This window comes from Adiantum capillus-veneris, chromosome 4, assembly GCF_014529385.1.
Source record: "Adiantum capillus-veneris isolate H3 chromosome 4, ASM1452938v2, whole genome shotgun sequence".
Lineage (NCBI taxonomy): Eukaryota > Viridiplantae > Streptophyta > Polypodiopsida > Polypodiales > Pteridaceae > Adiantum > Adiantum capillus-veneris.
The window spans coordinates 157706733-157723128 of NC_140934.1; the positions used below are offsets into that span (position 1 = coordinate 157706733).

Consider the following 16396-nt stretch of genomic DNA (forward strand, 5'->3'; position numbering starts at 1 on the left):
AAAAAGAAGACAAATTGGAAGCTAAAGGTTATAAATAGGGTTTCATGGAATTAAAATCCAGGCTTCCTAGTCTTGGCGCAAGGCATAGTGGGTTAATAGACCTTCATAGAACAGTCACTAACTTTTCAAAGAAGAATATTGCAAAGATTCTATGGTTGAAAAAATACCACAAAGATTAAAAAGGAACCTTTCCTACCATAGAAGAGACTTAATATATCTAATTACATTTGTGATGTGCGATGGTTAAACATCCATAAGCATATACTTTCGCTTTTTCTTAGGTGTAACTTGTGTCATGACACCTTCAATGCATTGAAAATTGAAACTCACATTCCAAACTAGGATAAAACATGCATTGGGTGCTTAAACAAAAACAATGACATCGTGATGCTTTTGCTTAGGCATAGTTTGCTTCATGATTCCTTACAAGGCATTCATATATGTTGTATGATAAATGAGGATTGAAAATCAGAACATGACCTATACACGGGCATTGTGTGCTAAAATGTCAATAAGCATGTAAGTTTAAACCTCGTGCTACTTTTCCTTCAGCACCATTTGATAAAAGATTCCTTCCATGCCATTCACACATGTTGCAAGGTGAAATGAATGGAGCTTCAACATTTGAACATGGCATGTAAATAAAATAAACTAGCTGAACGTGCGAGACTTTACAAGAGAGAGAGAGAGAGGGGGGACGTGGCAAGGGAATAGATTACCCAACACGTTTCGACCCTAGTAGAGTCTCTTCCGATCCAAAGTTACAATCTCTCTGATGCTTTATATAGGGATGTGGGTATAGGCTAACTTGAACATGGTTTTGGAGAGGTAGATTGCCTTGTAGGAAGTTTAGTGCAGGAGTCACTTTCATATTGTTCCCCAGATCAAATAGAGAGACTGTAAGGGCTTTCTTTGATATTTGCATCCAAAACATTATCTTGTGCAATGACGTGGCATACATCAAATCTTGACCCACAAAAGCATAAACAAAGAAACATTATGCAACAAGAGTCATTGTGCCATGTTATGTAGAACTCTCATGCCTACAGAAAGGACTATTTAGAGCACTTACGGACAGACATTATGCCTAAGGTGTATAGGTGTTATAGCCTATTACAGATTTGAATGCAGCTGTTTTGGGATTATGTTCACATGGACCTTGTGCCAAGAGTTGTTAAGCACACCCCTCAAATTCCAAATGCTCTCTACACTTTCAGGTTGTACATTAGCAGCACTGTCAACCTGCATCATCATCAAACTTCTTTAACACTTGAAACATGAGTTATGACTCATTTTACCGAACTGACAAAAAAAGCCTCTGTAATGACTTGAGGCATAAAAGAAACTCCAGGAAAACCAAGATCAAACTATGGATTCTAGGGTATAAACATGAATGATAAATCACGACTCCCGACATAAATAAGAGGAAGGCTGCAGAGTCCATAAATGCGGAGGATGTGGATGGTAAATGCGGTAAACACTTCCGAACTGTGAACCACCAAGACTCTGCACTCTCGTATCAACTTTGACACTTCAAAATAACTAGAAACAACTGAACTGACAGGAGAGTGACGAGACACCGAGAAGATGGGAGGAGTGGGATGCTCCTGTACAAGAGAGTTGGTCGCCCTAAACTGCCCCTGTTAGCAGCCTCGGTTGGGTATCTGTTTTTTGACAAAAAGGAATCGGTATGATAGCGGAGTCTTTATTCCCGGCTCAAAGTCCACTGCTCACACAATCGTACTCGGAGTCGTGCTCCTCTAATGTGCCCACAAGTGATCCTAATGGTGCTTTCATAGTGCCTAGTGGCTGCCCCAAATAGGGCAGGCCTCTCCTAACAAGCACACCCAACAGCATATAAATCTGCCTTTGTAGACTTCTAGAAAGAAAGCGGTAGCAAAAAGCTGTCTCCCCCCTTCGTTTTTTATGTAAGCTCCAATAACACAACCAGCGTACACCGTAGGTTGTTTTAAAAAACAGAGAGAGCAATGAAATGATATATTGACGTCTTCAAAAGGCCAAAATGACCTATGAGGCCAATCTGTTACAAACTGGTGAATCTGATAACATTTCTGAGTACAAAAGGAGAGATACTAAATTGAATCTAGAAGTGCTACTAGCTGGAACTGTGTGGGGTATGTGTGATGATTGATACAATGGGTGCCCAAATACAAGAGAAAGATACAATGAGTGATGAATCCATCCTCGTCTGTACTCCGGATGTCGAGATAGTATGGCTCGAATCCTCTGTTGTAGTCTCCGTCGATGCTATGAAGCTCCTCTCCTAAGTCATGGGCATCTCAATCTCCCTAGCTCCAATGCTCAGTCAATGAGAGTACCGCGATGTGAGTATGAGCTGAGCTTTGCGGTGGTGGTTGCTCCTCTATCTGTCCAGTGTCACGTGTGAAGAAATTAGTCATCTGTCTCTGGGATTTTCTCTCTTTACATCTCCTCAGTAAACTATCTCTGTGTCTGTGTAACTCAAGTAGATACAATCCAAGATATCTCTGGTCCTGATAGCTCATGACTCTAGAGAAGGGTCCAAAGCCTTCTTTGAATAGACATTGGAAGCGACCCCGTATCTCGTAATACACTGCACTAACATATATAATGCATCCCCGTCTCACGTTCTGTATGGCATAGGTGGCATATCCTGTTAGTTGCTGGTATCCCTCTGAATCGACCAATCCCAATCTCAAGCTGGTGTGAAGATGTACGTATCTGACCAATGGCACATTGTAACCCATGAGATAAATGTGTATCCATATAGCTGGGTCGAATCACAAACCCATCCTCTATGAGTTGGAGAAGATGCTCTCTATAGAAAGCCATTTTCGTGCCCAACTCTTGTGTCGGCTCTATCCATGTCCTCCCCGTGTCCAGTTGGGTCAGGTCCTTGCGAATGGGTCTAGTAATCTCCATCCATGTAAGAGACAACGATGGCTCATGAAGGGAGTACTGGAAGGGAGGCAAGCTGTCCATGCTGAAGCCGTGTATCTAGAACCATGCGTACATCTGTGCATACCAGCATGATGTGTCCCCTTGTAAAGAAAATTGTCTGGAGGACTCAAGGGCCAATCTGGCATATCTGTCTCTGGCAATATCCCATAAGCTGTGCATAGAGGAGACTGATCTGGTATGTGCCTATATCTCCATAGAGGGGGCTGCTAATTTTGCTCTAATGATCTCGTGTGGCAAAGGAGGCCTTGGCTCTAGTCAACCGAGAGATCATACCATAGAGGGGGCTGCTAACTCTGCTCTGTTCTCGTGTGGCACGGAGGCCTTGGCTCTAATCTACCGAGAGATCATAGATACCAAGGGCCTCTCCATACTTCTCCACCCATCTTGACCCAAAGAAGGTCAAAATATGGTCAAGAGTGGAGAAGCCTCTCTTAAAACCTGCCTGTCCTGTTGCTCGTACGCCCTCAACTCTCTGCCCATCCGCTCAACTCCTGCTCAAGGATAGATGCATACAACAGTGCCAATGTGTGTCCAATCATAATAGTACGGTAGTTTCCAGGCTGCATAGGATCACCTGCCTTGAAGATAGGCACAATAGTAGACAGTCTCCAAGTCTCAGGTAGATCCTCACACATGACACGATTGAATAGAGCTGCAAGAACCTCTGCCAGCATATCTCTAGCATTTATAAAGTGCTCTGCTCATCCTGTCAATGGCCATCTTTACCATCTAAGCGGTAAAGAAGCTACTATGGCTCAAGAGGATCTCGAAGGGGTGTTTGCCCAAGGACTGTATGGTACGGTAGTTTCCAGGCTGCGTAGGATCATCTACCTTGAAGATAGGCACATTAGTAGATAGTCTCCAAGTCTCAGGTAGACCCTCACACATGAGACGATTGAATAGAGCTGCAAGAACCTCTGCCAGCATATCTCTAGCATGTATAAAGTGCTCTGCTACTAGACCATCATGATCATATGCCCTCCTGGTCCTCATCCTATCAATGGCCGTCTTTACCATCTAGTGGTAAAGAAGATACTATGGGTATGGCTCAAGAGGATCTGGAAGGGGTGTCTATCCAAGGACTGTATATAAGGATGTTGCATGCTGACCCACACGTCAGGAGAAGTAATCATTGGGGGAGGGGAGTGCTCATGAAAGAAACGCCATGCCTCTCCTGAGTCTCTACTCAAGAACAACAAGTATAAGTCTCGCTCCATCTGAGCTAGGAATGCTCGCTTCTTCCGTTGCACAAGGCGCCTGAAGGCTATCCAAGAGTTTCTGTGATTGATGACCCCTAGGAGATAAATTCCCCTTCTTCAAGACGCCCACTTTTGGCTTCAAGAAGCTCACCTTGACAGACCTTATAGATTTCGGATGATGGAATCGTGGATGAACACTTTCTCCTCGAGCGAAGAGATCCTCCTATGCATGCCCTCTCTTTCTTTGGTCAATTTTTGAAGAATGGTGCTCCGCTCCATCCTCCACTCTTCCACTTCATTTCTCCATTCTCTCATTTCCTTGTCTATTGCCGACATCCTCTTCCTTGTACGCATGAAGGAGACTTTGTGGGCGGCCGGCGAGGGATGCGTATTCTTACAATGGGGGAAGCCATTGGCACTTCTCCGATGCTTCCACAGAGAGAGAGAGAGAGAGAGAGAGAGAGAGAGAGAGAGAGAGAGAGAGAGACTCTAAAACAATAATAAAACACAAGAGAACCCTAAAAATAGCAAGAAACGCTTGTGAAACTCTAAAAAACAAAGAAAATCAGTATGAAGCCCTAAAATAACAGCAAAAAACAATGACCAAACCCTAGAAAACAGCAAAAGAATAGTGAAGGAACCCTAAGAACAGTAAAAAAACAGTTTTGAAACCCTAAAAAACAGTGACAACCCTAATAAAACAGTAAAAAGTGGTGGCGAAACCCTAAAAATAGTAGGAGAGAGAGAGGTCCAAACCCATGAGGTGGGGGGGGGGGGGGGAGAGATGGATGGATGGATAGATTTCATTATCGTCCTCGGAGGTCAAATATGACCTATGTGACCAAAAAGACATACATAGTTGGACCTCTTACTAGAAGAGTACATGGGGAATCATGACTAATGTGGATACAACAAAATTGTGACATATGTCACTTAGGGGAGGGAAAAGGGGAAGGTGGTTTGGGAGTTTTTGGAGCCCGAAATTCCTCAATGATGGCCTTACCACCTCGATAGATGGCCCATTTACCAGTTTCCCATGCTTCTTGTACCTTTTGGAGATCTTGCTTCTTGACTTTGAACTGGGCGGGGATCAAGGCTTCAATTATCCATACTTTGGTGCCCTTGAGAAGTCGTGCTTGTTATAGAAGCGCTATACCTGCCTCTTCAGTCTTGAAGACCAAGATGCCTTGGTTGGTGCGGTTGTCATGGTGAACCTTCTCAATTGTGTCGGGGTCGAACTCGGTTGGGTGAATGGCTTGGTTGAACTTGAAAAGTGTCAAGGTGTAATCGTCGTTCTCTCCCCACCAAGTAGAGGGTAGGCCACCGATGCGCACGGAGAGTGCTAGTCCTTCCCGTTGGCGACGTTCTGGCATGCACTCTTCTACCTCGGAGGAGACGGCAACGGTTGCTTCATGAACTTGAGTGGCAAGGTTGGCCACGCTTGTGGTAAGGGTGTGCTCAACTTCCTTTGCCTTGGCGAGGAGGTGGTCGTTATGGGCTTGCTTTTGAGATTCCAAGCAGGAGAGACGCGTCTCAAGGGCTACAAGACGTGCCTTGAGTTCCGCATTCTCATCCTTGAGCGTGAAGACGATCCATTGGATCCATCCCTGGGGTGGGCACGAAAAGTCGTGTCCGCTTAATCGGGGAGAGAGAGTGGCCACGTTGCATCGCAACTTGGAGAATCCCAAGGAATGCCTTGTGCTTTGTAGGTCGAGAGAGCCGACACCACTTGCTTCCTTGATGGGTGGGCTGTTCTTGAAACCATAGAAACAGGGAATGGTCAATTTCAGGTCTCCGTTCCCCGTTCCCCGTTCCCATTCCAACTTCCTGTTCCGAATCCCCGTTCCGTGTTTGAAATGTGAGTATCCATAACAGGGAATGGTGTTTCATGCCCGTTGCCGTTCCCAGTTCCCCGTTCCGAAATCCCGTTCCTGGTAACTATGCTTGAAACCTTTGGCTTTCTCGTGGGAAGAGCCTCTTATTTTCCTATTATCGCCTTGGTGTCAAGTTTGACAAGGCACGGCGGTCGAGGTCGATGGTTGGGGTATCGACATTGAACAACGCCATCCCTACTAGGCTCGTTGTGGGAAAGGAGAGCAGAGCCAACTCGAGGTCGTAGTAGGAGCACTGCAGTAGGACTCAGCTCGAGGTCGCCACAGCAGTGGGAGCAAAGAGTCAGGTTGGGCTCAAGGTCATCACTGCAGCAAGAGCACAGAGGGAGGGTGCGGCTTGGGAGAAGGGAGGCGGGGGCGGAGCTGCTGGAGTTGAGGGCTCTCCCTCAGGCATTGGAACAAGGAACGGGGGGAACACGGCCCAAACGTTCCGAAACGACGTTCCGAACGAGTCCCGTTCCCGAAACGGAGATGGGAACGGAACGCCGTTCCGGAACGGGGTGTAACCGGAACGGTGTTCCGGAATGGGCGGAACATGAGGTGGAATGGCGAAACGCGGGGCGGAACGGGCAAAAGTAGGCATTTGGGGGAAAAAAGTCGGCTTTTGGGGGCAGATTTGGGGTTGTTCGGGGAACATATTTGGTGCAGTTTGAGGGTAGGTTAGGGGGTAGTTTTGGGGTTGTTTAGGAGTTTATTTGGGACTAAGCTTAATGGAGGTAATTCAATCCTTACTCTAGGTGGACCGTTCTAGCCCCGTTCCCGTTCCGCTGGCCCCCCCTCCTCCTGCCTGTTCCCGTCCTGTTCCGGACCCTCCCATTCCCGTTCCCCGTTCCCGTTCTCGGTAACTATGCCCTCAGGGCTGCCCCTCACCCTAGGGAGGCCAATGAGAAGGGGACAATGACGAGAGTCTACTGCGGCTAGGGTTTGAGAGAGAGAGAGAGAGAGAGAGAGAGAGAGAGAGAGAGAGAGAGAGAGAGAGAGAGAGAGAGAGAGATTTCACTATCGTTTTCAAACATCATGTATGACCTATAGGACCAAAAGAAACAAACCATTGAGGTGTGCGGAGCTGATAAGTAACTCTCGATGCTCAAGAATTGTGGAAATGAGTGTCGCAATCGTCAGTCCACATTTTGGTTGAGAGAGAAATGTGAGTAGGTGTAACAGGCTTGGACACTTGGACACTCCAAGCGAGAATGCATAGCAACACACGAACAAAAACTTCAAAACTCGACTTTGAGAGAGAGAGTCGACACGGCCCGGCGGAGTTCCGTGCCCAGAGGTATTGGCCCCAAAGTCTAGCGCCCCTTTCAATATTTCTTTATCATTAATCATTACAAGGTACTCCCGACAGACCTCTGCTCTCAAACTCTGCGTCTAGATGCTCTGCAGAGTGAGGCCCAAGGGGCTCTTACAAACTTACAAGGGATGCCAAAAGCAGAGCCCAAAAAGCAATCAATTCAAAAGCTTCAAACTCAAAATCTTTAGGCCCAAAAACCAGCCAACATAAATCACGGAATTCCATACGGCTGCCACGTCAACATGGTCAGCGCATTTTGTAGAAATCCGTACGGCCAGCCACATCATCACTTCAGCGCAATTTGCAGCGTCCATACAGCGTATGCGCCATCCAACCTTTTAAGTTCTAGTGCCCTAGGGCCCGGTCGGCACGAGCCCTATAAGTCGGGACAACTTATAGACATGCCACGTCATCAGTTTGTGATATACCCCCCTCTTGAAAGAGTTGTAATCGCCCTCGATTACGCCTGCAAAATAGACAGAGGCCATAAACCACTTCCGTAGACATTGACTCTAAGTACCGACGCACTAGACAAACACAAATCTAGCACTTGCACAAAGACGACTCAGTCACTGCACAATCACATCATAAATCGCATAAAAATTGATTCCAGATCTAAGACCATGATTCCTACCAACGTATGTAGCAATTGCATCTAGATCCATCCTGGACCTCATTGATGTCGGATTAGCTAGTTCTTATTGCGATCATGTCTATAGATTCTCAAGACCGAAATGCTACGGTCATTTTGTCTTTCATTTGTGCACTCAAACACAATCACATAAGTGAGCACAAAAATCAGATTCGCTTTCAGGAATTCCCATTTCGAAGTACTTCTTTCATAAAGTCATCTGGCAGAATACTGTCAGTCCACCAGTATCCCTGAAATCCAAAGAAAAATCAGCGACTTTATTCCATCTGTGTAACATGTGACAAAGGAGTGGAGTGACTCCCCTCTTGTGCAGTCCCGTCTGCACCAGATTCAACCCTGCTGATCCACGGGATCTCTCGGAATAGTCGGAGCTAGACCAAAAACCTCAAGGTAAAGTTCCAAATCTGACGAGTATCTGCTAGGTCCTTCTCCTCCATCCACTTTGCATGCAATGCCGGATAGTTCTTGACTAAGAACTGCCATTCACTTTCCTTCCCTTGTGAGCAAGTATCTGTTCCGAAACAAGTATCTCCTCTCTCTCTTCCACTTCAGCTTGCTCGTCCAGCTCCCTATCGACTAGCACCTTATACCCTTGAAAGGTTTCAAGAGATTCACATGAAAAGCATTGTAAATCTTCCAAGTATCTGACAACTTCAGTCTGAAGGACACATCACTTATCTTTTCTTGAATCTGGAAAGGGCCAAAGTACCACATTTTTAGCTTTGGAAAAAGTTGATCCTTTCCTTGTCGTTTTCTTAGGCGTGCCTTCTCAAACCATAAGAGTACCCGATCTTCTTCCTTCAGCTACAAGTCGCGTTGAATCTTGTCGGCTACCTTCTTATGCCGTGCTTGAGACTTCTCAAGAGCCTCGTGCACCTTGGCAAAAGTAGTATCCAGATCTAGATCATACTGATCCGCTTCAGAAATCTTATCGTGGGTATGGGGAATTTTGTGATCTACCAGCTGATTCCCTGTTTCCTTTCTTTCCTTGTGTCATGGGACATGTGGGTAGCTTCGCTAGCTTCCCCTGTCCATTGACACGTCAGTGTCAATCATTGGAACCCTCACACGCACTATCATCTGATCCCCTTTCTCCAGAATCCTCTGATGAACTTGCATGTGGTTCCCTCAGTTTGTCGGAACATTCGGATGTGCTACCATCTGATTCTCCAGAATCCTGCGACAAGTTGTCAATCGGTTCCTCTGATTCATTCTTTTCGCTGGCAGACTCTTGCCCAGTTGAGGTGGATACTATTCTGTCCGTAGGATAAGTCAATGAGCTTGCATGCGTTCCAAATCGTTCCTTAGCATGTTGCAGAAGTCTTTGAATAGAGTCAGACTTCTGGTTTAGACAATAGTTTCAAATCTCTTTTAGCAAACCACAACAAAACCGCTCGATCTGGTCTTTCGAAGTAATCTTCCAAAGCGAAGACAGTAGCAAATAAGTATCCCAAAACCTCTGGCAGTAGTCATCAAATGTATCTTTCTCAATCATTTTCAAGTGATGCCAAGCCGTGATGACATCTCTTGCACATTAATTTGATATCCAAGTTGACGTGAAAATTGTCTTGAAATTTTAATCACATCGCAGTTGCTTCTCTGCCGAACAACAGAGTAGACCACCATGTCTGTGCAGTTCCTTTCAAGTAAGATGCCGCCCTTCGCACCCTTGGGTGTTCTATGAACTGTCCTCCACAGAAGGCAGCGTCAAACTGTTGTACAAACTCAAGGGCTCGATGGGCATCCTGGTAGTGAAAACATCTCAAACTTGACGGCTTGACTCCCTTCCTTGAACTCCTTGGTTTCTTGTTGATTTGGTCACTGTGAAAAGAGGACAAGCTCTCGTCCTCTGAACTACTAGATGGCCTTCCATGCCTTCTAGACTTTTTTTAAGATCTGCTTCAAATAAATTTGGTCTTTGGGCTTAGAAATTGAGAAACCTTCTTAGCACCCTCAAATACTTCAAATGGCGCCTTCCCCGTGTGTTGTAGGCAAACTCCACCAAGGGAAAATACTTTTCCCACTAAGTCTTCTGATCCGAAATATAAGACTTCAACAAATCCAAAACCATTGAATTGGCTATCTCAAATTTTCCCATCTGTCTACGGGTGGAACGAGGACGAGAATTGCAACTGCATGCTGGTGTTCTCCCACGACCAAAGCCTCATTTGTAGACAAGAATCTCGATTGGCAGAGTGTCAGCCAGTGGTAAGGAATCAGCCCATGAGGCTAGGCGTACGCGAGGTCACCTCACGGGAATGAGGCCGGGTGGTATGGGAGGCTTGGTCTTACATGTGTGCACCTACGTCCTCGGACACTGGTCACAACTAGGGGATGGTGGTTGTTCCATAGGCGGTCCAAGTAGCCGGGAGATCCCCTCTTATTATTTGTTTCCCCCCTCTCCCCCCCCCCCCCCCCCCCCGCTCTCTCTCTCTCTCTCTCTCTCTCTCTCTCTCTCTCTCTCTCTCTCTCTCTCTGTGTGCAGTAACCTGCGCTAACTGCACCTGCGCCTGCCTGCTGGCACACTAACCTGCGCACCTGCACCTGCGCCTGCCTGCGCATCTCAATCAGCTGGCACATTAAATTGCGCACCTGCCCGCCTATACACCATGGCTGCCAAGGTACCCCCTTCACTGCCGTGACAACCCAACAACAACAGTGCCGACAATGTGGTATTGCATGATTCCCCACCTATGCAATCAGCACACATTAATCAAAGGGTATCCAGAAGCGGTCGAACAATGAGCTCATCACCTATCAAATCAATGCCGAAGGACACGCCCCCCAAGGATTCAAGGGACATGACGATCACATGTACTACACAGGACATCTGTGGACTGCTACTGTCTATCCAAGAACAGGTACGACAACAGAATGAGGTTATTTCACGCCAAAATGAAGACATCAAAAACCTGACACTACGCAACCAAGAGTTGGATCATAGCATTGCACTGCAAGCTCTGAAGCTTCAGCAACAAGAAGACACCCTGAAAACACTGCAAACTCAAGTGTTGGAACAAGGCAGTCACATAACACAGGTCACCAATAATGTAACCGATGCACCCGTGGGGTCTCCTCCATCTTGGGCACAGATAGTGAAACAAGAAAGGGCCATGGGACACAAGACAAGAGAGATGTATACGTATGAGAGTATGTATACGCATGAGGATTCTACCGAATACAAGGAAAGGGAGAAAAGATCCCAAAACATTGTGATACGAGGCATGCCAGAACCTGAGGGGGAAACAATCATGTCATTGAACGTAGATGTTACCACCCTGTTAGCAGAAAATCTTGATATGCAAGATGCAGGGGTATATGGGGCACATAGAGTGGGTCAGAAGAAGACTGATGCTCATAGGGCAGTTGTATGCACAATGTTGGATGCTCGCAAAAGGACCATAATTTTGGAAATTGCACGCTTCTACTTGAAAGGCACTCAGTACTATGTAAGTGAAGATAGAACACCGACACAACAGGCAGCAAGAAGGAAAGCATATGAGGAACGTCTCAAGGAGAAAAAACCAGCATCACCGCCTAAAAATGCATAGGGGCACGCAACCCATGGGATCACGACCATACAGGTTACAAGTTGGAATTGTAGAGGTTTCCCATGGCATAAGGGAGAAGGGCTGGTGGATATTCTACCACAAGCTGACATACTCTTCCTATTGGAAACATGGGAACAAAACACATGCAGGCTGCCGGACATTAGTGGATATATCAAGCACTCCGTATGGTGGAATGGTACCAAAATGCGAGGACAAGGAGGTGTAGCTGTAATGTATAAGGAAGAGCTTCAAAAGATGGTTGAGGTATGCAAGATCGATGACCACAAGCGCTATATATGGGTTAAGGTTTGCTCATCAAAAGGATTGATCTTTGTTGCAGGATGCTATATCCCGCATCGAGAGTCACCTTTTTATGACACAAACCAGCTATCCAAAAATGACCCCTTTGCTGACCTATGTACAGACATTGCAATGTATGCACAAGAGGGAGCAGTTGTCCTTGGGGATTTGAATGACCGGATTGGAAACACACAGGTACAATTGACAGACCATTCACTGCACCCTGCGGATAAGAATGGGGAACTTATACTTGGTTCTATGTGGGATAGATGTTCAAGTGATAACATCATGAATGCAGAGGGGTCAGCCATGATAAGTAGGATGAACTCAATGCAGCTTGTAGCCATGAATGGTGCGGATAAGTTCGTACACTCTAGATCATACACTTGCTACACGGCAAATCATGGGAGGAGTACAAATGATTATGCCTTGGTGAGATACGATGCATTGGACTTGGTCCATAGTTTTGAAGTGGGTAGCAGGCTACCAACCTCAGACCATACACCAATCCATATATGCCTACACATGCCCAGTATGCATATTGTCAACACAATGAATACACCGAATTGGTCATACAAAATGCAACTCACGAAGAAAGAGGACTATGCTAGTCTCTTAGATAGCTTACTGTTTGACCGGAACATGCCTTGTGACATTGAAGAGACGTGGAAGATCTTCCGACATGCAATGGAGGAAGCGGAAAAAATTATTATGGGCAAGTATCAAAGTGGTAAACAGACTAGGAAGGGTTTACCTCATAATCCTTGGTTTGATGCAGAATGCAAGGAGGCCAAACGTAAGATGAGAGGCTTAGCACAACACTCAAATGAATGGGAATGGGCTGCTAGAGAATACAATACACTCAAGAGGAAAAAGAGACGCATGTATGAACTCTCAAAAGAACAACTAGACTTGAGCAGGTTCAGGAAAGAGCCAAAGAAGGCTTGGCGTAACATGCAAGGGAAGAAAGGGAATGTGATGGGAGATTTCAGCCTAAATGAAATGTATGCTTATGTACAAACTTTGTATGCCCCGTCGGGGACTCAAGAGGCGATATACATAGGGGATCAGGCCGAACATCCAAAGCCCATCACCTTCCACGCAGTCATTAAAGGCCTCAAAAGCCTGGCGAATGGGAAAGCAGCTGACACATTACATCTTACCTCTGAAATGCTGAAATGGTAAAATATTGAGGCTAAGAAATGGATACAACATATGATGAATCAAGCAATCAACCAATACTTACCCCAAGATTGGCAAGAAAACTGGGTGAAAGCGCTCTTTAAAGGAGGTGACCGCAATTTGCTCAGTAATTATCGCACCATCATGGTGAGCTCATGTATGGCAAAACTTTTTGGAAGCATTATTGAGAAAGATCTTAGCACATGGGCTGAAAATAACGGGAAACGTGCCATTGGACAAGCAGGATTTAGAGCCCGTCACAGCACGATAGACCACCTTATCACACTCCGGGTCTTGATGGATGAAGCCAGGCTAAAAGGCAAAACCCTGTATTGTTGTTTTGTGGACTTCAAGAAAGCGTTTGACACAGTACCCCGTCAAGGGCTATGGTCACGTATGGAAACTCCGGGAGTTCCTATGCATCTCAGGGCAGCAGTGGGACGCCTCTACCAAGAGGTCAGATGTAAACTCAAGACAAAATAAGGTTTCTCACAAGAGTTCAGGAGCACTATGGGAGTTAAACAAGGATGCCCTTTGTCACCTACACTTTTTGGACTATGCATAGATGAGCTTGATGATTTCATTAACAAGGCTATGGGAGAGGGGGGAGATCACCCTAGCATTGGTACTTTCACGCTTCTTCTCCTCATATATGCCGATGATGTGGTTCTCTTTGCCTACAAGGCCCTCTTTCTACAGAAACTTTTGGATGCAGTACATGCATTTTGCAACGCAACGGGCTTGTCAGTCAATGTAGCCAAAACAAAGGTTATGCCAAGCCACACATGTAGAAATGAGAATCAGCCCATCATCACGTATGACGGGCTGAGATGTTCAAGTACTTGGGCATCTATGTACCTTCAAACCATGCATGGGGAAGTTGCGCGCAAAACAGAATTGATGCAGGACGAGAAATACTATGAATTTGAGAACTTATGCAAGCAAAGTGTCACAAAGCGATGGAAAATCAAGTCTCTGGCATTTGATGTATGTGTGGTCCAAATTACGGTGTAGAGGTATGGGGGGGGGAGTATCCCCGCTAGCACTTGGAATGACATTGAAAAGATACAGAAAAAATTCCTATGTAGACACATGGGGATCAAAACTACCACCCCATACTCAGTGATGCTTTTGGAGACAGGCAAGAGACCCTTGGAAATGCAAGCCTTACAGAGGGTACACAGATACCTCATGAAAGTTAAGATGATGCCGGAGAGCCATCTACCCCACATGGCATGGCAAGCCGGATGTAAACCGCAAAAGAATTACAAGAGTAAATTTCTCACATCCAGTCTCGTAGAAGACATGCAAAAGGTTCTCTAGATGGAATGTGGGAGACCATGTGGACATGCACATAGAGGAAGGCACTGAACATGAGCATGGGCTGAACATGCATATAGAGGAAGGCACTGAACATGAGCATGGGCTGAATTTTGACAGAAGCATACTTGAAGCCCTACACACTAGATGGAGTACAGCAGTACACACGTCCAAATTTGAATACTACGGCAAACACATCAATACACGATATTGGGAGACCTACAAGACTGGGGACACCCACATACATATCAAGACACCTATGTCCCACCGGGCAAGACGGGCCATTACTTTGATGCGGACGCGATCACACATGCTCAAGATTGAAACGGGAGGGTGACTGAATATTAAGGAAAATAGAAGGACATGCACACAATGCAATTTAAACAAAGTGGAAAGCGAGGCCCATGTCACCATCGAGTGCCCAGCATACGCACACATCTGTGCTGATTTCCCACTGCTATTGCAAGGGGATGTCACCTTTGAGGAGCTTCTCTCTCGGACACACCCCTCCCCAGTAGCTATAGGCATCTACTTTGCCAAAGTATTGGATCATCACACAACACTAACACACAAGAAAGCTACTAGCCCACTACCCCCTCTACACACATGAGGGGAGCCTCTTGTAGATTTTTTTTTGTGGTCCCATGGGTCATATTGGCCCCCCGAGGACGTAAATACAACATCATCATCATCATCTCTCTCTCTCTCTCTCTCTCTCTCTCTCTCTCTCTCTCTCTCTCTCTCTCTCTCTCTCTCTCTCTCTCTCTCTCTCTCTCTCTCTCTCTCGTCAAGAAAGACCATCAGACTTTTGAGTTACTGGCAGAATTTCCATGCGTCCAAGTTTTTCCAAGATACTTGGGTAGGAAGCCTACTTTTTCCGATATGGCAGAGAAAGGATCTAGAGGTAAAGCACATGATTCTAGGAGGAAACACTGAACGTGCCGTTCACTTTGACGACGACGACCCAACTACTACCAAAAAGCAAGAAGATGAGCCGCCTTGGAAGAGATGACATAGCAAAGACAAGGTAGACATGGAAGGCGCCATGAATATGAAAATGAGGATGGGGATGAAGAAGATGATAAATTTCTATAATTTGGGTTTGACTTTGGACAAAAAAAGGAGCCACATCCTTTGGTCGACAATAAGATGACTTGGAGCCTAGAACGGCTAAGAAATTCAAGGATGGTGGTCAACAAGTCAAGTTTGATATGTTTTTGAGCTTCAAGGATATGAATAAGGTGTTGTTCTTTATTCAACAATTTGATATAGCTTTCTTGGGAGGCAACTTCATCGAAGCTTTCAAAGTGAGATAGGCTGCTTCGCATTTGAAGGGGAATGCACAGACTTTGTGGTCTGCTCTTTTGTTGCATGAAAAAGCATCTTGCAATTGGGTGGGGTTTAAGAGACGTTTTTCATCTCTAGGTTTCCAATACCAAGGGGCGATGTCATACTTGATAGAACACAAGGTTCTTCTTGTTTCAATCGAATCAATCTTAAAAGTGGCTATTAGATCAGGATTGCTCCTAGAGATGTATATAAGACTATGGTCAAGAAGTCCTTTGGATTGTACGACTTTTTGCTGATGCCATTTGGCCTCACAAAGACTCGAGCAACGTTTAACAAGGTGATGGACAGAGTCTTTCAAGAGCACAGGCATTATGTGGGCACATTCTTTGATGATATCATTGGTTTCTCCAAGCCTGAAAAAGAGCATTTGATACTAGTGTTCAGAAAGCTGCAAGAACATAGATTGGTGATCAACGAAAGGAAGAGTAAGTCCTTTTTGTCAGAGATACACTTCTTAGGACGCATTGTTTCGTCCAAGGTATTCACATTGATCCAACGAAAGTTGAGGTTGTTCACAATTGGCCTTGCATGATGTGAGGAGCTTCTTGGGCTTGTGCTCCTACTCTAGGTGGTTTATTAGACAGTTTGCGGAGATAGCTTTGTTGTTGCATACCCAGACTTAGAAAGGGGTACCATTCACTTGGGGACCTTCGCAAGTTGCAGCATTTGAGGAGCTCAAGCAGAAGCCGATT

General features: G+C 45.7%; 1 protein-coding gene across 2 annotated transcripts in view; it reads right to left on the minus strand.

Moving 5' to 3' along the window:
• Window positions 1-610: 610 nt before the first annotated feature.
• Window positions 611-16396, minus strand: part of SOX (sulfite oxidase) — a 97140-nt gene continuing 81354 nt past the window's right edge. The window contains exon 13 of one of the 2 annotated variants that reach the window (XM_086511301.1): window positions 611-1242. In XM_086511301.1, coding sequence (XP_086367427.1) covers window positions 1114-1242 — 129 coding nt within the window. In that variant the 3' untranslated portion in view covers window positions 611-1113. Of the gene's footprint in view, window positions 1243-2156; window positions 2388-16396 lie in introns of those variants that run through there. The other variant, XM_086511302.1, reaches the window with a different exon arrangement.